This window comes from Oncorhynchus gorbuscha, linkage group LG01, assembly GCF_021184085.1.
Source record: "Oncorhynchus gorbuscha isolate QuinsamMale2020 ecotype Even-year linkage group LG01, OgorEven_v1.0, whole genome shotgun sequence".
Lineage (NCBI taxonomy): Eukaryota > Metazoa > Chordata > Actinopteri > Salmoniformes > Salmonidae > Oncorhynchus > Oncorhynchus gorbuscha.
This window is the reverse complement of record NC_060173.1, coordinates 95,231,195-95,254,709: the sequence shown is the minus strand read 5'-3', so window position 1 is coordinate 95,254,709 and position 23,515 is coordinate 95,231,195. Positions and strand designations below refer to the sequence as shown.

The 23,515-nt window shown below is 47.2% G+C and overlaps 1 protein-coding gene across 2 annotated transcripts in view; it reads right to left on the bottom strand.

The window, feature by feature from the left end:
• Nucleotides 1-21,927, bottom strand: part of LOC124046401 (A-kinase anchor protein 11-like) — a 33,777-nt gene extending 11,850 nt beyond the window's left edge. The window contains exons 1-11 of one of the 2 annotated variants that reach the window (XM_046366736.1): nt 21,369-21,925; nt 18,485-18,584; nt 18,236-18,346; nt 18,100-18,153; nt 17,294-17,425; nt 16,322-16,583; nt 12,507-16,183; nt 12,181-12,351; nt 11,759-12,078; nt 11,200-11,346; nt 8,034-8,117 (exon numbers count right to left, since the gene is read on the bottom strand). In XM_046366736.1, coding sequence (XP_046222692.1) covers nt 8,034-8,117; nt 11,200-11,346; nt 11,759-12,078; nt 12,181-12,351; nt 12,507-16,183; nt 16,322-16,583; nt 17,294-17,425; nt 18,100-18,153; nt 18,236-18,346; nt 18,485-18,547 — 5,021 coding nt within the window. In that variant the 5' untranslated portion in view covers nt 18,548-18,584; nt 21,369-21,925. Of the gene's footprint in view, nt 1-8,033; nt 8,118-11,199; nt 11,347-11,758; nt 12,079-12,180; nt 12,352-12,506; nt 16,184-16,321; nt 16,584-17,293; nt 17,426-18,099; nt 18,154-18,235; nt 18,347-18,484; nt 18,585-21,368 lie in introns of both variants that reach the window. The other variant, XM_046366745.1, reaches the window with a different exon arrangement.
• Between the last annotated feature and the right edge of the window lie 1,588 nt (nt 21,928-23,515).

The following is a 23,515-nucleotide window of genomic DNA, read 5'->3' as shown; positions in this document are numbered from 1 at the left end:
AGAGCAAGAGAGAGACAGAGTGAAAGGAGAGAGAGAGAGATACAGAGTGAAAGGGGAGAGAGAGAGAGATACAGAGAGCAAGAGAGAGACAGAGTGAAAGGAGAGAGAGAGAGAGATACAGAGAGCAAGAGAGAGAGACAGAGTGAAAGGAGAGAGAGAGAGATACATAGAGCAAGAGAGAGACAAAGTGAAAGGAGAGAGAGAGAGATACAGAGTGAAAGGAGAGAGAGAGAGAGATACAGAGAGCAAGAGAGAGACAGACAGAGTGAAAGGAGAGAGAGAGAGATACATAGAGCAAGAGAGAGACAGAGTGAAAGGAGAGAGAGAGAGATACAGAGAGCAAGAGAGAGACAGAGTGAAAGGAGAGAGAGAGATACAGAGAGCAAGAGAGAGACAGAGTGAAAGGAGAGAGAGAGAGAGATACAGAGAGCAAGAGAGAGACAGACAGAGTGAAAGGAGAGAGAGAGAGATACATAGAGCAAGAGAGAGACAGAGTGAAAGGAGAGAGAGAGAGAGAGAGATACAGAGAGCAAGAGAGAGACAGAGTGAAAGGAGAGAGAGCGAGAGATACAGAGAGCAAGAGAGAGACAGAGTGAAAGGAGAGAGAGAGAGAGATACAGAGAGCAAGAGAGAGACAGAGTGAAAGGAGCGAGACAGAGAAATACAGAGAGCAAGAGAGAGACAGAGTGAAAGGAGAGAGAGAGAGAGATACAGAGAGCAAGGAGAGCGAGAGAGAGATACAGAGAGCAAGAGAGAGACAGAGTGAAAGGAGAGAGAGAGAGAGACAGAGTGAAAGGAGAGAGAGAGAGAGATACAGAGAGCAAGAGAGAGAGACAGAGTGAAAGGAGAGAGAGAGAGAAATACAGAGAGCAAGAGAGAGACAGACAGAGTGAAAGGAGAGAGAGAGAGAGAGAGATACAGAGAGCAAGAGAGAGACAGAGTGAAAGGAGAGAGAGAGAGATACAGAGAGCAAGAGAGAGACAGAGTGAAAGGAGAGAGAGAGAGAGAGACAGAGAGCAAGAGAGAGACAGAGTGAAAGGAGAGAGAGAGAGATACAGAGTGAAAGGGGAGAGAGAGAGAGATACAAAGAGCAAGAGAGAGACAGAGTGAAAGGAGAGAGAGAGAGAGATACAGAGAGCAAGAGAGAGAGACAGAGTGAAAGGAGAGAGAGAGAGATACATAGAGCAAGAGAGAGACAGAGTGAAAGGAGAGAGAGAGAGAGAGAGATACAGAGAGCAAGAGAGAGACAGAGTGAAAGGAGAGAGAGATACAGAGAGCAAGAGAGAGACAGAGTGAAAGGAGAGAGAGAGAGATACAGAGAGCAAGGAGAGCGAGAGAGAGATACAGAGAGCAAGAGAGAGACAGAGTGAAAGGAGAGAGAGAGAGAGACAGAGTGAAAGGAGAGAGAGAGAGAGATACAGAGAGCAAGAGAGAGAGACAGAGTGAAAGGAGAGAGAGAGAGAAATACAGAGAGCAAGAGAGAGACAGAGTGAAAGGAGAGAGAGAGAGATACATAGAGCAAGAGAGAGACAGAGAGAGAGATACAGAGAGCAAGAGAGAGACAGAGAGAGAGATACAGAGAGCAAGAGAGAGACAGACAGAGTGAAAGGAGAGAGAGAGAGATACATAGAGCAAGAGAGAGACAGAGAGAGAGATACAGAGAGCAAGAGAGAGACAGAGTGAAAGGAGAGAGAGAGAGAGAGATACAGAGAGCAAGAGAGAGACAGAGTGAAAGGAGAGAGAGAGAGATACGGAGTGAAAGGGGAGAGAGAGAGAGATACAGAGAGCAAGAGAGAGACAGACAGAGTGAAAGGAGAGAGAGAGAGAGATACATAGAGCAAGAGAGAGACAGAGTGAAAGGAGAGAGAGAGAGAGAGAGAGATACAGAGAGCAAGAGAGAGACAGAGTGAAAGGAGAGAGAGAGAGATACAGAGAGCAAGAGAGAGACAGAGTGAAAGGAGAGAGAGAGAGAGATACAGAGAGCAAGAGAGAGACAGAGTGAAATGGGAGAGAGAGATACAGAGAGCAAGAGAGAGACAGAGTGAAAGGAGAGAGAGAGATACAGAGAGCAAGAGAGAGACAGAGTGAAAGAGAGAGAGAGAGAGAGAGAGAGAGAGTGAAAGGAGAGAGAGATACAGAGTGAAAGGAGAGAGCGAGAGAGATACAGAGAGCAAGAGAGAGACAGAGTGAAAGGAGAGAGAGCGAGAGAGATACAGAGAGCAAGAGAGAGACAGAGTGAAAGGAGAGAGAGAGAGAGAGAGAGAGAGAGAGAGAGAGAGAGAGTGAAAGGAGAGAGAGATACAGAGTGAAAGGAGAGAGCGAGAGAGATACAGAGAGCAAGAGAGATACAGAGTGAAAGGAGAGAGAGAGATTTATGCTTGTTTATTTTCCCTTGTGTACTTTAACCATTTGTACATTGTTGCAACACTGTATATATACATAATATGACATTTGTAATGTCTTTTTTGTTTTGAAACTTCTGTATGTGTAATGTTTACAGTTCATTTTTATTGTTTATTTCACTTTTGTATATTACCTACATCACTTGCTTTGGCAATGTTAACACATGTTTCCCATGCCAATAAAGCCCCTTGAATTGAGAGAGGAGACAGAAGAGAGAGGAGAGGAGACAGAAGAGAGAGGAGAGGAGACAGAAGAGAGAGGAGAGGAGACAGAGAGCGAGAGGAGAGGAGACAGAGAGCGAGAGGAGAGGAGACAGAGAGCGAGAGCAGAGGAGACAGAGAGCGAGAGCGAGGAGACAGAGAGCGAGAGCGAGGAGACAGAGAGCGAGAGCGAGGAGACAGAGAGCGAGAGCGAGGAGACAGAGAGCGAGAGCGAGGAGACAGAGAGCGAGAGCGAGGAGACAGAGAGCGAGAGCGAGGAGACAGAGAGCGAGAGCGAGGAGACAGAGAGCGAGAGCGAGGAGAGCGAGGAGACAGAGAGCGAGGAGACAGAGAGCGAGGAGACAGAGAGCGAGAGCGAGGAGAGCGAGGAGACAGAGAGCGAGAGCGAGGAGACAGAGAGCGAGGAGACAGAGAGCGAGAGCGAGGAGACAGAGAGCGAGAGAGAGAGGAGACAGAGAGCGAGGAGACAGAGGAGACAGAGAGGAGACAGAGGAGACAGAGAGGAGACAGAGGAGACAGAGAGGAGACAGAGAGGAGACAGAGAGCAGACAGAGAGGAGACAGAGAGGAGACAGAGAGCGAGAGAGAGGAGACAGAGGAGACAGAGAGCGAGAGAGAGGAGACAGAGAGCGAGAGAGAGGAGACAGAGGAGACAGAGAGCGAGGAGACAGAGGAGACAGAGAGCGAGAGAGAGGAGACAGAGGAGACAGAGAGCGAGAGAGAGGAGACAGAGGAGACAGAGAGCGAGAGAGAGGAGACAGAGGAGACAGAGAGCGAGAGAGAGGAGACAGAGAGCGAGAGAGAGGAGACAGAGAGCGAGAGAGAGGAGACAGAGAGCGAGAGAGAGGAGACAGAGAGCGAGAGAGAGGAGACAGAGAGCGAGGAGACAGAGAGCGAGAGCGAGGAGACAGAGAGCGAGAGAGAGAGGAGACAGAGAGCGAGGAGACAGAGGAGACAGAGAGGAGACAGAGGAGACAGAGAGGAGACAGAGAGGAGACAGAGAGCAGACAGAGAGGAGACAGAGAGGAGACAGAGAGGAGACAGAGAGCGAGAGAGAGGAGACAGAGGAGACAGAGAGCGAGAGAGAGGAGACAGAGGAGACAGCGAGCGAGGAGACAGAGGAGACAGCGAGCGAGAGAGAGGAGACAGAGAGCGAGAGAGAGGAGACAGAGGAGACAGAGAGCGAGAGAGAGGAGACAGAGGAGACAGAGAGCGAGAGAGAGGAGACAGAGGAGACAGAGAGCGAGAGAGAGGAGACAGAGAGCGAGAGCGAGGAGACAGAGAGCGAGAGAGAGGAGACAGAGAGCGAGAGAGAGGAGACAGAGAGCGAGGAGACAGAGGAGACAGAGAGGAGACAGAGAGGAGACAGAGAGGAGACAGAGAGCGGAGACAGAGAGCGGAGACAGAGAGCGAGCAGACAGAGAGCGAGCAGACAGAGAGCGAGCAGACAGAGAGCGAGCAGACAGAGAGCGAGGAGACAGAGAGCGAGGAGACAGAGAGCGAGGAGACAGAGAGCGAGGAGACAGAGGAGACAGAGAGCGAGGAGACAGAGAGCGAGGAGACAGAGAGCGAGGAGACAGAGAGAGACAGAGGAGACAGAGGAGACAGAGAGGAGACAAAGAGGAGACAAAGAGGAGACAGAGAGGAGACAGAGAGGAGACAGAGAGCGAGAGAGAGGAGACAGAGAGCGAGAGAGAGGAGACAGAGAGCGAGGAGACAGAGAGCGAGGAGACAGAGAAGACAGAGAGAGAGGAGACAGAGGAGACAGAGAGAGGAGACAGAGAGCGAGGAGACAGAGGAGACAGAGAGCGAGGAGACAGAGAGCGAGGAGACAGAGAGCGAGGAGACAGAGAGCGAGGAGACAGAGGAGACAGAGGAGACAGAGAGCGAGGAGACAGAGAGCGAGGAGACAGAGAGCGAGGAGACAGAGAGCGAGGAGACAGAGAGCGAGGAGACAGAGAGCGAGGAGACAGAGAGCGAGGAGACAGAGAGCGAGGAGACAGAGAGCGAGGAGACAGAGAGCGAGGAGACAGAGGAGACAGAGAGGAGACAAAGAGGAGACAGAGAGGAGACAAAGAGGAGACAGAGAGGAGACAGAGAGCGAGAGAGAGGAGACAGAGAGCGAGAGAGAGGAGACAGAGAGCGAGAGAGAGGAGACAGAGAGCGAGGAGACAGAGAGCGAGGAGACAGAGGAGACAGAGAGAGGAGACAGAGAGAGGAGACAGAGAGAGGAGACAGAGAGAGGAGACAGAGAGCGAGAGAGAGGAGACAGAGAGCGAGAGAGAGGAGACAGAGAGCGAGAGAGAGGAGACAGAGAGCGAGAGAGAGGAGACAGAGAGCGAGAGAGAGGAGACAGAGAGCGAGAGAGAGGAGACAGAGAGCGAGAGAGAGGAGACAGAGAGCGAGAGAGAGGAGACAGAGAGCGAGAGAGAGGAGACAGAGAGCGAGAGAGAGGAGACAGAGAGCGAGAGAGAGGAGACAGAGAGCGAGGAGACAGAGAGCGAGGAGACAGAGAAGACAGAGAGAGAGGAGACAGAGGAGACAGAGAGGAGACAGAGGAGACAGAGAGAAGACAGAGGAGACAGAGAGAGAGAGGAGACAGAGAGAGAGAGGAGACAGAGAGAGAGAGGAGACAGAGAGAGAGAGGAGACAGAGAGAGAGAGGAGACAGAGAGAGAGAGAGAGGAGACAGAGAGAGAGGAGACAGAGAGAGAGAGAGAGAGAGGAGACAGAGCGAGAGATAGAAAACCACAAAATGAGGTGGAAACTGAGCTGCACTTCCTAACCTCCTGCCCAATGTATGACCATATTAGAGAGACATTTTTCCCTCGGATTACACAGATCCACAAAGAATTCGAAAACAAATCCAATTTTGAAATTCCACAGTGTGCCATCACAGCAGCAAGATTTGTGACCTGTTACCACGAGAAAAGGGCAACCAGTGAAGAACAAACACCATTGTAAATACAACCCATATTTATTTTGTGTCCTTTACCATTTGTACATTGTTAAAACACTGTATATATATAATATGACATTTGTAATGTCTTAATTGTTTTGAAACTTCTGTATGTGTAATGTTTACTGTTAATTTTTATTGTTTATTTCACTTCATATATTTCCTTTATATATCATCTACCTCACTTGCTTTGGCAATGTTAACACATGTTTCCCATGCCAATAAAGCCCTTGAATTGAATTGAGAGGAGACAGAGAGAGAGGCACAATCACCCGATGGTGCAGGAAAGTATTGGAGAAGTCGTATGGGTTGCACCTCCATCACTCATCCCATCATTGACATCGATATCAACGTTCAACCGACGCTGCAGCCACTATGTTGCCTAAAAGGAGAATTGGGGCTACAGACTTTGAACGGGGGAGCTAATGACTGTTTCGCTCAGTGATGTAGTCGAGTCACTAAATCTCAAGTCTGAATCGAGTCCCGAGTCCCCAAGTCCGAGTCCCCAAGTCCGAGTCCCCAAGTCCGAGTCCCCAAGTCCGAGTCCCCAAGTCCGAGTCCCCAAGTCCGAGTCCCCAAGTCCGAGTCCCCAAGTCCGAGTCCCCAAGTCCGAGTCCCCAAGTCCGAGTCACTGGGTCCACATCAACTCAAGATGAAGTTAAGCAGTCAGCTAAAGTGTAGTGATTTAGTCAATCAAATGTTTGCTATCCATTTTCTTTCTTTCTATACCACCAAATATTTGCATATAGGCTACTGGTAATGTTACCAGGGCCACGTTCAGTTGCAAAACGTTCTTGAACATTGCAGATAGAAATTCAATGACTAGAGCCGATGTTATTCCTTATTCAACATGTCAGAAGCATGTTTGTTCTACATAGAAATATGCTATCTGAACTTTCCAAAACATTGCATCCTGCTGAACGTGCCCGAGGTTGTTCGATATAGCTAGCTAATAAGGTAACTTGACTGAACAAGGGGTAGCCTAAAACAATGGTTCACGGTCCGGTCCGCAAGTAGCTACGTTTTAAAACAGCCCGAGATATGCTTCATGAATATAAGACCGCCAATGGATGATAGAAAGAAAAAAACATTGTGTCTGTATTACAGGGAATATCATTTGAAGAGTAATGGCTAGAATCAAGCTGTTTTCTCTGAGGAAAAGAGGGAGACTTGGCAAGTACGTTGTCTACAGAACCTGGCTATGAAATATTGCGGGTTGAGTGAGACTTTTCTATACTGAAGGGAGAGAAAAATATAGCTGGCATGTTAATTTAAACTAAAGGTTGCTATTGTTTTTAACTTCTTAAATCAGCTTGTGTTTCTTAAACCAGGCAAAGGGTATCTAACTAGAACGTTGGTGGTGACTGGTTCGCTACGGGGAAGCAAGACAGTCGCCTGCGCGATGTGTATAATTGGAAGGCGGAGCCTGTCTGCCCACACTCATTGCTTGCTCCCCTGCAGCTCACCAGCTGATATAGGCTAGGATGTGTGCCGTATCCTTCCCACTGTTTTGTCGAGAACTACGTGCTCTACAAAACACTCTTGTCCAGTCCACGTAGTATTCAGATTTTACTCAGAGATAATGTTGTCTCATTTTAATCTACTCAAATAATAAATAATTTACGTTTAGTGGTAGTTTATCTGGATCTATTCAGTCAGTTATAGTCTCGTCAATTGCCAGTGAAAATAGGTGTTTGACTAATATTTTATTCCCTATATTTGTAGACGATTAACACAGATCTTTTGTCATCACACTCATTCATGCAGGCAGACAAGCAGACAGCCAGACAGGCAGACAGGCAGACAGGCAGACAGGCAGACAGGCAGACAAGCAGACAGCCAGACAGGCAGACAGCCAGACAGGCAGACAGCCAGACAGGCAGACAGGCAGACAGCCAGACAGGCAGACAGGCAGACAGAGAAACCTGCTTCAAGCCTTCCCACACTCACTTCAGGACATGCTGCAGGTTCACACACACACTGATTCCATTGACTAGGCTAATTCCACTTGTGTGCCGACATAGTGGCGAAGAACACACTGACAAAGACATTCTCTGTCCTCAATGGTTATCAAGAGGGATCTGTAGAGGGTAGAAGCTGTTGTCTCATACACAGTCACATTCTACAGTGTTGCTGATCACAGCTCTGACATCATGCAATGATTAGGGGGCGTAGGTAGAAGTTGGCCCTAACCACTGACACAGGATCACATTATGTAATGGTTTTCTAATGGTAAAGGTTAGGATTGGGGGATAGGATCTGATCTTACATCTGTGGTTGAGGGCAACTTCAACTTGCACCTATGTGGGAGTTAGCAGTCAGCATTATAGCAGTGTGTGTGTGTGTGTGTGTGTGTGTGTGTGTGTGTGTGTGTGTGTGTGTGTGTGTGTGTGTGTGTGTGTGTGTGTGTGTGTGTGTGTGTGTGTGTGTGTGTGTGTGTGTGTGGACCGACCTGTCGGAAGGAGAGAAGGACAGGTGCTCCTCATACATCTCTCCCTCTAACCCCAGGCTGCTCCAACTACTGCTGTTCCCATTGCTGCAAGAGACAAGACCATTGCTCAACACTGGTAACATACACACACTGATCACAACCCTGTCCATTACCCTAATCCTAGCAATGACACTAACCCTGAACCGACAAACCCTAACCTGCTCCAACTAACCCTAACCTGCTCCAACTAACCCTAACCTGCTCCAACTAACCCTAACCAGCTCCAACTAACCCTAACCAGCTCCAACTAACCCTAACCAGCTCCAACTAACCCTAACCAGCTCCAACTAACCCTAACCAGCTCCAACTAACCCTAACCAGCTCCAACTAACCCTAACCTGCTCCAACTAACCCTAACCTGCTCCAACTAACCCTAACCTGCTCCAACTAAACCAAACCTGCTCCAACTAACCCTAACCTGCTCCAGCTAACCCTAACCTGCTCCAGCTAACCCTAACCAGCTCCAGCTAACCCTAACCAGCTACAACTAACCCTAACCAGCTCCAACTAACCCTAACCAGCTCCAACTAACCCTAACCAGCTCCAACTAACCCTAACCTGCTCCAACTAACCCTAACCTGCTCCAACTAACCCTAACCTGCTCCAACTAACCCTAACCTGCTCCAACTAAACCTAACCTGCTCCAACTAAACCTAACCTGCTCCAACTAAACCTAACCTGCTCCAACTAAACCTAACAAATCAAATCAAATCAAATTTATTTATATAGCCCTTCGTACATCAGCTGATATCTCAAAGTGCTGTACAGAAACCCAGCCTAAAACCCCAAACAGCAAACAATGCAGGTTGGTTAACTAACCTGCTCCAACTAAACCTAACCTGCTCCAACTAAACCTAACCTGCTCCAACTACTGCTGTTCCCATTGCTGCTGGGGAGACAAACGTTCAACAATGGGCACACACACAGTCTTAGGCATGGAAACCACTTCGGTCAAGCAGGTTCATAAGAGACCTGGTTGATCTTTCTTACCTGACAGCAACAACTGCTTTAAAGCATCACATGATCCATCTCAATGTGAGGCTCATACAATAGTTTTGATAACTGATGGCAGCCCAATTATGTTAGATGAGATCACTGCATACAAGTCTTCACTTGTGAATTCCACTGGGACATCCAGCTGGCAGCTGGAGCATCACAACACACTGTCGATCCGACAAGGCCCTTGAGCTAGGCACTTAACCCTCATTTGCTCCAGGGGCACAGTACTACTATGGCTGACCCTGTAAAACAACACTTTTCACTGCACTTATCAAACCAAATTGTATTAGTCACATGTGCTGAATACAACAGGTGTAGACCAGCGTAGCCTAGTGGTTAGAGCGTTGGACTAGTAACCCAAAGGTTGTAAGTTCAAATCCCAGAGCTGACAAGGTAAAAATCTGTCGTTCTGCCCCTGAACAAGGCAGTTAACCAACTGTTCCTAGGCCGTCATTGAAAATAATTTGTTCGTAAATGACTTGCCTAGTTAAATAAAAGGTCCCCAAAAAATTTGGGGGTGAAATGCTTACTTACAAGCCCTTAATTAACCAACAATGCATTTTTAAAAAATGCAGTTAAAAAAAAGAAGAAATAAAAGTAACAAGTCATTAAAGAGCAGCAGTAAAATAACAATAGTGAGACTATATACAGGAGGCATTGGTATAGAATTAATGTGCACTGGTTAGTCGAGGTACCTAGCCAACAATATGTATTTTTTTGTTTAGTTAAATTAGCCCTGATTATCAGGCTGGCTGGAACCTGCACTCTGGTATGTAAAGAATGATGTGGAGACCTAAAAATAGCTCCACCAACTAGTTAAATGATGACCTGAGCTAAAATACTGTCTCTGTAGCTGTGGTTTATGAAAGTGGTATGCTGAGAGATTGTTAAGTCAATCAGTTCTTCTAGGGTTTGAAAAGCTTTACAATGGAGCCTTTCCCTTCCTGAGTCATCTAGTTTATATGTATATTATCATACCTTCAAAATAACTATCTGTTCTCCTCACACATTCTCCCATTCAGTATCTGGGGAGATACATGTTGACTGGGTCTGCTTCCATAGAGATATCAGACTGAGCCAGGGAACGTCAATAACTCTCCTCCAACCGTGAGACTGGCTGAGACCACGTCACTCTCAGAGCATTACATCAGATTCACTAACAGACCAGTATGTGTGTGTGTGTGTTTCTATCATAAAGGAAAAGCCATTTAGCACTTAAAAGTGATATATTGTCCTTATGATGCATTAACTCAAACAATCTCAGCAGAACTTGGCATCAATCAGCTATTTAAATTATATAACATTTGAGAGAATATATGTAATGTAATATTTGCTCAAATCAGAGATAATCGTTTCTCGGCAGCAGAAGGGCCTACAGGTTCCCAAACTATACATTCTGCTGATGACCTCACATCATCCAGCAGCCATCCGACAGACAGCATGGAGAAACCAGTCTTGTACTGATCTCAACTCTCACAGCATCAAACCAGCTAATCCCCAATCACAACAGTCACCTTAAAATGCCATGGGAAATGCCATTTGACATCTTGATTGAAATATACATTTATTTCTCTTTGGCAGTGCAGCCAAAGCGGTGATGACTGACTTGCCTTTATTAGTTTCAGCATTAATTGAAGTCTAGGCTGAATGCCACAACCCTGGTCTAAAGCTCTACTCACTTACATATCAATCCATCTGTGGACATTGGACATGGGTTAGTCCTTCGCTGGTGTGACAGAGTGAGACAGAAAACAGTACTCAAAGACATGAAAGTAGTGTTTCAAGAGGTGAATCATTAATCAACTAATCTAGATTAGATCTCTCTAATGTAGCCTTCAGAGTAGAGGTCAACCGATTAATCGGAATGGCCGGCTAAATTGATTTTATTGATGTATTATATTAAGTTAAAATAAGTGTTCATTCAGTATTGTTGTAATTGTCATTATTACAAATACATAAATAAAATTGGGCTGATTAAATCGGTATCTGCCTTTTTTGGTCCTCCAATAAAATCGGTATTGGTATCGGCGTTGAAAAATATCATAAATCGGTCAATCTCTACTTCAGAGAAACTAAAAGAACAGAGCAGATTAGTTTGAGACTACATGATGTTCTGTGTGTTCCCTACCTGTCGCTGAGGTGCAGGAAGCTGCTGGTCTCGTCGGGGTGCTCGTCCTCAAAGCTAAGGTTGGACCAGCTGCCCAGACTGTCATCTCCCACACTCAGACTGAGCTGCTGGGACACCGTGGACTCTGTGGCCTCCCTGCCTGGAGAGCTACCACAGGACATAGAGAAAGGGAACCAGACACAAGAATAAAGATACAGAATCTTTATACAGAGACATAGAGTTCATAATCCTATCAACATTAGGGACTGAGAGAACCAGTTAGTAATCAAGATGGTGGACCTCTTCTTGGCTCCTTTACTATTGTTGTGTAATCTGGTCAAGTACAAAATTGCGAAAATTATGGACTCTTCAATTAATTGCCCAAGATGGTGCGTCACAAGAATGAATCAAACCCTTACATATTACTAAGCATCATGGTTAACCATAAGGACATCCATGTGAACAGTCATGGAATCTAATGGGTCTTGACTCACCATGTGGTTCCTCTCTAGAACATTAGGGCTCATCACAGATTGGTGGTGTTGTGTCTTACACAGACTTTGCCACAATGTATTTGTACCTGAGGTTGGCAGTCTGGCATGCGTTGGACAGCGCGGACGTCATGATTTCTGCGGTCAGAGTCTCGGCAAAGCTTGGCCCGTCGTGTCCGATCCCGCTGTCAGCATTCAGGCTGGTGTTGCTCAGCTCTCGTTTCGCCCCCTCCATTGCCGTAGTGACGATCTCCTCTGCGAACACTGTCCTGCGGTCCAGATCGATGTGGATCTCAGGGATCTCAAGGCCACACACCCCCACCTCCCCGTCTGGCCTCCTCCTCTGGCCTGCTCCTGCCCCAAGGATGTACTGCCTGCTAGGCCACGAGCAGAACGGACACTCGATGACCTGTAATAACAAACATGAATACTCAAGAACTGTATATAAAAAATGAGTGGGTGATAGACCATAAGTAATCCATCAGAAAAGAAATGGCTGACACTTCTTGACCTGGCAGTATCGGCAGGTTGTCTCCCCCAGCACAGAGCCCACTGCTCCCCCCTCAGACGGTCTCTCAGAGTGGGCGTGTCTGTCTGGACCCTGTTGGGCTGGGTGTCCGGCCGAGGCCAGGCCCATCTCCAGCGTGTCGTCCACTATCTTCCTGGCATAGTGCTCCATGACCTGCAGAGACAAATGCTGGGAATTAGAGAAAGCTGAAGTCTAATGCTACAATGCAATGATGATAACATGAATCAGACTGCTGTTAAATCAATGTGTACATGTTTTAACAGTATCTTTCCCTACTCAAATAAAATTATGAACTAAACCAAACTTACCTGCATGACTCCACTGCTGTAGCCTCCGTCGTCCAGGCAGCCTGTGCTGTGGTACTGCCTGCTCTTTCCCTCGTTGGTCAGCAGGGGGCATGAAAAGGAATTCCTGATCAGGTTCTCTGCCATGTCCTCCAGCTTGAATTTCTGATACAGACACGAGTCAGTCAGGGACTTGGGTAGTCGGTCTGACGACACACAGAGTTTGCGTGTGACGTCACAGGTGATGTTGTACGCCAACGACTCTGCGAAGTTCACCAGCTCCATGTACTCCCTCTGGCTCCCATCATCAGAGTCGCTGGAAGGAGATCCCACTCTCCCTGCTTCATCCCTGGGTACAGACAGCTCAGCGTTGGGCCCCCTGCAGCCATCCTGGTGGAGCCTCCTGGAGGAGTGGTGCCTGGAGGAGGAGGGTCTCTTCTTCATGTTGCGGGCAGCATGGGCCAGGCCCAGCTTGATGGAGCGATAGGCCAGGCGGCTGGCATACTGATCCAGGACCAGCTCCCTGCTGCCTCCCTCTTTCTTCAGCAGCCTGATGAGGTAGCCAGCATACTCATCTGTCACACTTTCACAGCTGGGGTAGTCAGAGGACAGGCCAGAGCTGGCAGTAGATGTGGAAATTGACGGGTGGAGGACAGAGGAGAGGAGGTCACCAGACCACTGTTCAGCCAGATGACCCACTCTGCAGCCCCTGCTGTGTTCACTGGGCTGGAGTTGGTTGTGGTGGTGAGGGCATTCCCCTGACCAGTCCTGGCTGGCTCGTTTGACTGATATTTGACGACACTGTCCTGACCCCATTATCCTCTTCACGTCACTGATCACCTCTCCCGCGACCTCGCCAGCGTAGATCCACAGCGTGTTCAGGGTCTGCTCCGAGAACTGGGCCACGCTTTCTCTTCTCTCCTCCACCTTCCTCCTACCTCTATCCTCCACTCCTCCCAGAGTGTCCATCTCTGTCGCCATGGAGACGATGTGGCACGCCAGGCGCTCTGCATAATGGAGGGCTCCCTTGTCGGCCATCTTGTGTCCTCCAACCAATAGGTTGAGTTCTGGCTGCGGACAGTTTCCTGTCTCGGTTCCAGAGTTAAGCCCTTCTACTCCACCCTCCTCTTCCTCATTCCCGTCTGCCTCCTCAGACAGAGACCTCATCAGTTTGAGCATGAAGTCAGCCTTGTCCATCTCAGAGGGAGACTCTTTGGGCTCAGGCCCTGGCTGGTAGTGTGGGGTGGGAGGAGGGGTGGCGGGAGAGAACTCCTTGGCCAGTTTGCCCTTCAGCTTCTTGGAGAACTGCTTGATCTGCTTCTCCTGGGACACCTTGTTGGGATGCTGGGGGGTGGAGGGGGGCGTACCAGGGGTCCCGCTGGACTTGCAACCAGTGCCGGGAACCATCTCCTCACCGGAGGCCATCTTCCTGCCTTCCCGGCTGTCCATCTCCAACCCTGGAATCTCTAGAGTGTCCTTCATCATCACAGGCCGGGTCTCTGAGACAGCTCTGCTGGTCCTGGAGCCTGACTCACAGGTCACTCTCCCTGGGTTCTGAGAATGAGGGTGGAGAGAGGAGTGGGAGGTCTGGTCAGTGACAGTACCCTCCTGTCTGGATGGAGGTCCCTGACCAACAATGGCTTTAGAAAGGAAGTCAGCACAGTCCTCCACCTTCTTCTTCATCTTTGTGGCAGTCATCAGCTCACACGCTTCACTCACTATCATATCCACCATGTTGCCAGAGAAGTTGTGAAAGGGGGTCTTTGGCAGCAGGTCAGTCTGTGTGGCAGCAGCAGCATCAGAGGCGGCTGTGGTCACCATTCTGCTCTCTGAGCTGCAGCTCCTCTTGGGGCTGGTTTGGGAGGTGTGGGCCAGGCTGATCTTACACTGGCAGATCTCTTCTGAGTCGTGGAAGAGGGCCTGGCCTGCCTGGGGGACAGGTACACAGCTGGCCATCCCAGACACACAGAACAGAGCCTTCTTCACAGTACAGCCATCCTCCCCTGATGGACCTGGGCCTTCCTTGGCAGGGTTAGGCTGGTGGTCAGCAGCAGTACTGCAGGTAGTGTGTGTTTCGTCAGTGCTGACGTTGAATATGTTGTCCAGAGAGACACTGATGGCTGCTTGGGTGGTGAAGGCCACATCAGCCTGGGATAGTTCGATGAAAGCCTCCTGGAGGACAGACTCAGAGAGGTCCGAGGCATAGGAGGACACCACCTCCTCATCGTCCTCCTCCCCCACGCTGAAGGACCAGTCACTGGGGGTGAGGGGGGTGGAGGGGTGGGAGAACTGACACACTTCCATCATCCCCTCATATACTAGTTCCTCCGCCAGGTCGGTGGCAAACTGAGTCACGGTGCTGTTGAACATCTGCTTCTTCACGGTCAGGAAGTCCTTCAGAGCGCCCGACACTGCCTCTCCCACCAGGAACCCAGCCAGCCCGTTGATGGCCCGTTCCTTCAGGACGTAGGCGCGGCGCATGCCGATCTCCTGGAAGGCCATCTGGAAGACAGACGAGGTGAGTCTGGCAGCCAGGTGGCAGAGGGTGGTGGTGCAAGAGGACACTCCCTTCTGCAGGTCTCTCAGAGCGCTGCCCAGACTCATCTCTACCAAGTCTGTAGCGAACCTCTGTATGCCGTCCTTCAGAGACTGGTGCTTCTGCTGCAGCTTGGAGACAGTCACCGTCTCCTGGATCTCAGACAGCTTCATGACGTGTCCAGACTGGTTCTGGAACTCCTTGTGACAGACACAGCTCAGGTTCTTGTTGTCGTTGAGGTCCACGGGAGACTGGTATCCACACACGGAGCCCAGGATCTCCTTGGACAGACTGCTGGCAAAGTCTGAGTAAGTCTTGTAGAGAGAACACAGGTCCTGGGGTTTCTTTAGCTCTGATTCATCTCCGCCATCTCCCTCTGTCTTCCAGAAGTAATCGAGAGCTCCATCTCCGAGTGGGCTGAAGGCTGAGGAGCTAACGGGGCTAAACAGAGGACCTCCACCTTCCTCACAGGAGGTCCGGGCCGGCCGGGGGGAGTCAGGGGATCCATACGGAGAGCCAAGGGGGAGGGGACTTCTGAGTGGGGTGGGCTTCTTCACATTTGCAGGGAGGGTGCGCTGGTCAAACCGGTGAGGGTTCATGGTGGAACAGCTTCGGGACACATTCTTGGACCCTGACTTGCCAGTACCAGAGTACTTCTTCTTCTGGTCTGGGCCGGTAATGATAACAGAGGAAGTCGGGTCTAAAGGCAAGGTGAGTGTACAGCTCTCTGAGCTCAGCTCGTCAAACTGGTCAAAGCTGTCGAAGAACTCGCTGACCTCAGAGTCAGAGTCCTCCACCCTGTCCGTCGGCCCCCCGGGGATCTGAGGGATGTCCAGTGTCGCTTTGAGACTTTTCTGGTAGCCAACCTCATCTAGGAAGATGATTGGACTAGGGCTGGACCCGTCCGACTCCTCTGATTCGCTGACAGGACGTGTGGGGGAGGGGAGCCGGGCTCTAGGGCTGCAGAGGGTCCACTGGGAATCTGCCCTTCTGGAGCACTGTACGGTAATGGACACCTCTGGAGGAGGCCTACGATTGGTTGAGGACATCCTGTGGGAAGAGCTGATTATGATCCTGGAGCCTGATAGGTCCTTGTCTCTCTTGTGGGCAGGGACTGTCTGGGAGGCCACATCACGGTGGTTTCCATGGAGATAAGAGTCATCGGCTAGGGAGAGAGGGAGATAGAGAGTGGAGAGGTAAATGTTTCAGTCTAAATTTACTTAACACTTAAGGTTACGCAATAACAAGTGAACACATCATGCTCTATTGAACGTTCATCTACATAGAGCTGTGATGAATCTACCGTTGTTATTCTCTCCAGTGGCCTCCTCTTCTAGGTGTTCCAGAGCAGTGACAAAGTCATCTTCGATAGAAGACACAGACTGGTTGGTGTCATCGTCCTCGGGCTGGCAGGGTTCTGCCGTGCCCCTGTGGAGGGCCTGGAGCTCCAGGGCATAACGGACCCCCGCAGCATAACGCCCCAGCAGGCCCACCAACACACCAACAATGGCCTGACTCGGGCTGGAGCTGTGCCTTACAACACACACCGCCTTTATCGAGCACTGCTGCAGAGGATAGAGAAGAAACAGTCAGAGTTTGCTGGCTGCCTGGTACAGTAGTTTATCTTACTGCCAAGGGACAATTAGCTCTTTGAGGAATAAAAAACTAGGTCTGCAGACTGTCAGTGCCTGCCAAGACACGGTAATCATCGGAGAGTCTTTGGCTTTGGAAACTCACAGGAATTCACGCAAGAGTTCTCTTTCCTTCGGTCTGTGTCTTACAGAGAGAGGGGCTCTACTGGGACAGTCTTGTTATGTCTACATGTCTGATTGTGGTCTGATGTGTTGTTGTATATGCAGAATAGAACACTCAGCGTCACTTCTGTCTTGGCCACCATGGGTAGAGGCTCAGTTTTAGTTGCACTGCCTGTCTGCATATCTGTATGTCACACACACTGTAACCACAATGCTGCAGAGGCAGACTGAACACTAGCACAGACACATGGGACCAGGCAGGACAATGTGGCAATCACTGGTGAGAAAACAAGCAACCACACTATCCCAGAGATCTGTATACCTGGCTAGGTTCAACAGGGTGAAAACACAGAATCTCTCAGGCCTTTACAAGCAGCCTGAGTAAGGTCCTATGAATCAGCTTCAAACCTATATTGAACTCTTATTTACCTGTGAAATACTGTATTTCCTCTGAAGCAGTCTATAGACCTGAGAAACACACAGTCTTTCCCCTATTAGACACTTCCTCCTCTCATGTCTACCTGTGTAGTAGAGTCCCTCCTGTCGGCTGGTTTCCTGCTGTCCTTCAGCAGCAGAACCTCTTCATTCCTCAGGCTGGTAACGTGGGGAGACCTCAGGAGCTCCGCCAGGTCCCCTGGGAGAGAGGACAGGGCCTGGGAACGAGGACAGAACATCACACAAATAATACGTTAATAATGAATCACTTAAAGGAGCAATCAGCAGTTGCTACATCCATTTTTGGACTTAATTCATTAATTATATGTACCCATTGATTCTTGAAGAATATTTTATTTTTATTTTTTAAATTTTACCTTTATTTAACTAGGCAAGTCAGTTAAGAACAAATTCTTATTTTCAATGACGGCCTAGGAACAGTGGGTCAACTGCCTGTTCAGGGGCAGAACGACAGATTTGTACCTTGTCAGCTCGGGGATTTGAACTTGCAATCTTTCGGTTACTAGTCCAACACAGTTACTTCGGTTACTAGTCCAATACTCTAACCACTAGGCTACCCTGCCGCCCCATGCCTCATGAGTTTAGTTCAACTGTCATACCCTATCAGAACCCAAAATATAAACTTGTTTTACTCTAACATTTGTAAACAAAGTAAATGTAAACAAACATTATAGCTTCAAAACATGGTTCAAACTATCATTTTCATATCATGGATGGTCAGTCCTTGCATCCACAGATGAATGTGAGAATGGTTACATTTCTCCAGCCCCAACTCTAAACTTTTTACAGAAACGCTTTGTTATAGTTTCCACTGCTGAGTGCCGCATTCATTGAACTACAAAAGAGTCAGAGCTGGTGCAGTACGTCTCACCTGTAGAGTTAGATCCTCCCCTTCAGAGAGGCCAGGCAAACACACAAAATTGATCTGAGGGAAGAAAAGGACAAGTCAGGGAAATCCTCAAAATCATGAAGTCATAATCAAAGCGTGTGTGTGTTGTGATATACACCTCAGTCAGGCGTGGTGTGTCTCTGGTCTGTAGCTCCAGTCCCATGCTGCACAGCTCCTTCCTGCTCCTCAGAAGGCTCTTCACACACTGAGGCCCACTGTCACGCACCGTCTACACCATACACACAATTAGAGGGTGCTTTGGTTTCACACATGCACAACCTCACACACAGTACCAGGTTATCAACATTTAAATGAAATAAATCGATCAGTCAATTAATGAATCAGAATATGGCAGTCTGACACTAACCTCTTTCCTGATGGAGGCTCTGGTCCTGAGAGGAACTCCTCGGATACGGGCACAGGCGTCCATGGCAACGCAGGCTGGGTGTGGCGGACTAGCCACTCACCTGTGAAGGAGAAAGAGGGGAAGGAGAGAGGTGGGAAAGAGGGAGAGATGTTATATTTAAAAATGTTAGATCATTCAATTCTGATTTACTGACAATTCTCAAAGAATAGAATGAAAAACAACGATCCTAGTCTCTTGCAAGTACAGCTGCAAAGGGAGGGTATATTATTGGAAACTTTACAAGTTCACCAGTAAACTAACAGAATTTTGCTATCTTTCAAGGATTTTATGTAATCTATCACAAGAATATCAGAGGTATCTGTAATAATCTCCAGCCCCCTGTGGCCTTAGCACATGTAGAATCTACACGAGTATACCAAACATTAGAAACACCTTCCTAGGAACACAGCCTCAATTCATCACGGCATGGACTCTACACGGTGTCGAAATCATTCTACAGTGATACTGGCCCATGTTGACTCCAATGCATTCCACAGTTGTGTCAAGTTGGCTGGATGTCCTTTGGGTGATGAACCATTCTTGATACACACGGGTAATTGTTGAGCGTGAAAAATCCAGCTGCGTTCTTTTGTCTTGCCCATTCACCCTCTGAACAGCACACACACAATCCATGTCTAAATTGTCTCAAGGCTTAAAAATCTGTCTTTAACCGGTCTCATCCCCTTCATCTAGAATGATTGAGGTGGGTTTAACAAATTACATCAATAAGGGATCATAGCTTTCACCTGGATTCACCTGGTCAGTCTGTCATGGAAAGAGCAGGTGTTCTTAATGTTTTGTTCCTAATGTCTTTATACCAAACCCTCTTTGATAAGACTCAGTCTTCATCCACTCTCAACACAAACCCTAATCATAACAGGAAGTCAGCTGAAGAGGTCAAGAGGTTAGATGTACCACTGCACAACAACACAACCCCAGTCACCTCAGAAAGACAAACACTGGTGGAGATGAACTGAACTGATGCACTCAAGCAAACACTCAGATTAAGTTCAATAAATTCAGAAATCATAAAAGCAGATATTCTTCAATCAGGTTTCCAGCAGCCTTAGATGTTGGCCTAGTTACTCTGTCTGATGTCTTCCTTCAGGCTCCAAGCCAGCACGGACGATCAAACGGCCGTAGAGAGAACAGGGGTGTGGACCCGGAGTCTGAACACTAACCCAGGGCAGGAGAAACACACTTGGTAAGCATGAAAGAGCAGCTAAAGACAGCAAAAATATTTACAGTGAGCGAGGAAGAAAGTTTCCCAAGAAATGTGAGCTGTTCTTTGAGGTGCTGTCCAAAGCAGCTGGTTGAGTCTAGACGGCCAGTCTTTGATAGGATGCCTGTCCTCTATGGGAACCAACCAGGGGAAATAATGAATACTCTCTTTCTCTTCCTCCGCTGTCCCAGGACCTCCTGGTCTCTTGGCTGCTTTGGTGGGGTTTTCAGAAACAACAACGCAAGCTGTTACCAGCTAACCTCAGCTATGTACTGACCCCAATGCTATGACCATAGAAATGCAGCTCGAACTATAGTTTTGCGTGACTGCTACACAGCAGCAAACTGACAGGCCTCTGTCTCTACTACTGCAAGTTGTATTTTCTCTTGATGGTTTTGATGATGCTCAGTTCATGTGTCTTATACCATGGCATTTTAGTAACACATTTATTTATTTTTTACATTTAGGCTTATAATCATACTCAAATCATAGACTTTGCACAAGAAGCTAATGCAGAGAATGTCAAACTATGGGGATATGGCAAAATAGAAATGACCTATACTATAGGTTCTTATGGTCTCTGTAAGCAGCTTGGCATGAATTGTGTAAGGGCTCAAAATAGGTCAGCCTTTGAGGCGTTGCAGCATGAATGTGTGACTATGTGGGCAGATGGGTAAACAGGGGGAAGAAATGCAGTAGCACACAGGATTGAAACTACAGCTGAAAATTCAGATAACCTTTTTTTAGTAAACCATACATCTTTACAACTAGGTAATACACAACACAAAAACAAACAATAAAAGATCTGACAAGGCCCGCCGTTGTTGTTGGTGTAGCTACATCATCATCTGCTGGGCTGATACTAGGAACTGCGTTCTATAGCCTACTGAAAATAGGGGGAGTGGTAGCTAGCTACTTTTGCTATCAATCTTTCACATTAGCTCGCTACTTGGGGGGGGGGGGGGGGGGGGGTAATAGATTGCCATTGTAGGTGGTGACAGGCCTGTTTCGCATCTATATTATACACTAACGTTAGCTACCTTATGCGCTATGAAACCGTCTGTGTGGTTGACCACAACAAACATGCAAGCCAGCTGATCAAGCAACGAACTAACGTTAGAATTCGCTCCAGTTAAGTTTTACTAGTAAACAACTTTCTAACTTCTCGTTCAGGAAAAACTGTAGCTATATAGCTTGCTAGGTAACTGCAAACACGTTTAATGTTATGGCAGGCCATAATTTAAGGCCAGTGTCGCATTTTCACAGAGGAAATGGAAATTATTATTTGATAGTCCCATTACCTGTGACATCCCACTATAGCAGTGGCGTAACATGTTGGTTTAGTATACTCTGTGCAAATCAATCACCTATCTTAGCTAACTAGCCAAGTGTCAACAAGCTAGCGTAAGGGTTTTGACTAGTTAGCTAGCTAGGCTAACTGTCAAACATTGTAGCTAGTTAGCAACGGACATTGTTCCACTGCACTGTCATTATGCTAGCTAGCTGGTGTGAACATATACAAAACAATTGTCCTCTCAAGTCATTAAATAATGACTATACAATCATTTATCGTCAATTCACCACAAATATGGTCTTTCAACCTCCCACTCCTGTTATTCTCACCATTTAGCAAGTGTTGGACTAGAAGCGGGATGATATTCCACTGACTGACAGTTCATTCCATGAAAACAAGACTGATTCAGGCAGTAGTAATCACTCTCTGAGCTCTGCTTTCCCTCGGCGATGGAGAAGCACAGAGTAGTCGATTGCGTGATGTCATATCTAAGAAAAGATGCCATGCCAAGCAAAATTCCAGTCAAATAAAATGGCCTACATCAAGTACAGATTGTTTGTGAGGCCTGGGTGTCTTCAGCACTAAATTGGAAGTAGACTACCCCATTCATAGAGGCTAAATGCTTTAGCGCCTTTTGACAGTAGGCCGATCTTCTGACAAGGGGGTGTTAAGAGCCCCGATGCTTGCTGTGAACATTAACAGGCATCGCGTGTTTCCCAATGGCCATATCTCCATGTTACAGCGTTCGTTTATGGAAAAGTGACAGAAGACAAAGGCGACCGCCTGTACTAATTAGCTATGTAGTGTGTTCCAAACACCTGACCTGTGTGTACGCGTAAATCACAGTCACACGACTTGGACTTTATATATTTGATGATTTGAGACTCAACTTAGACAATAAAATTACTTTACTTTAAATTATTTGGCCAGGCTTTGTAGCACAGTCTCCGCAGCGTTAAAAATGTAACAGATTGGCTAGCGAAACGCAACCTCTGAATGGACCAGCAAACTGTCGATGCTGTAGAGTTACAGGATCCGGTGCACTGCAAACATCAAATTGTAGGGAGAGGATGCATATAAATAAATATGCAGCTCAATTTAGAAGCGAACCAGCAAGGGGGCATCACGCAATAATTAGTCTACTAGCAAAGGCCTAGTGGTCTTTTGGAATGCCTATGTCAAAATTGCTTGAAATTTATAATTTACGTATGAAGCTTGCATTTTAAATGTGTTTTTAAAATGTATTATTACTGTGGCAAAGAAGCACCATAGACGCGTCTCTCCACTTGCACTCTCCAAACTCCTGCTGGGCCGGTGGAGAGCGCTTCTCTTTTCGAAATGTTTGCTGTTGCTTTCTCAATTTTAATTAAATGCAGTGGTGAAAATAACGTACGTAAACATACTTTAAAATACTACTTGATTAAGTAGTTTTTGGGGGTGTTTGTACTTTACTATTTATATTTGGACAACTTTTACTTCACTACATTCCTAAAGAAAATTATGTACTTTTTACTCCATATATTTCCCTGACAACCAAATGTACTCGTTACAATTAGCAGGACAGAAATGGTCCAATTCACACACTTATCAAGAGAACGTCTCTTGTCATCGCTACTGCTTCTGATCTGGCGACCCTACTCTCTCTGATCTAGAAACTCTACTGCCTCTGATCTGGCAACTCTACTGCATCTGATCTGACAACTCTACTGCCTCTGATCTGGCGTTTCTGAATGATGTCTGAGTGTTGGAGTGTGCCCCTGGCTACCCATACATTTCAAAAACACAAACAATTGTGCCAACTGGTTTGCTTAATATAAGGAATTTGAAATGATTTATACTTTAACTTTTGATACTTAAGTACATTTTTGAAATGACATTTACGTTTGATACTTAAGTATTTTTCAAAGCAAATACTTTTAGACTTTTACTCAAGTATTATTTTACTGGGTGACTTTCACTTTTACTTGAGTCATTTCCTATCAAGGTATCTTACTTGTACTCAAGTATGACAGGGTACTTTTTCCACCACTGATTAAATGGATATATGGTAAATCTATATTCCATCTTATCCTACAATAATTGCTAGCATTTCATCATTCCATCTCAGCATGGCGTATTGCAACACTTAGACATGTCTGTTTCGTGTTTGAAATTATACATTTTCATTTAGGCCTACCATTTCTCTCTGACAGGGTCGGTATGTTTATTGTCCACATGAACATTCAGCAAGATGCATGAGGTATAAGTTCCATTTATGTGTATGGTTTCCTTTGTTCATATTTCCCGTGATGTATGATATAGCTCTTTCACCATGGATTACCAAGACCTGTAAATGTACACTGATCAGGATAACCTGCCTTGCCTTCTGCTGATTTCTCTTAATTAAGACTGCTATAAGGTCCCTATTTTACAATTACGTCATCAAAATGTGTTATAAATAAAATAGTGAAAAGGGCTGTCTGATAGCCTCAATAAA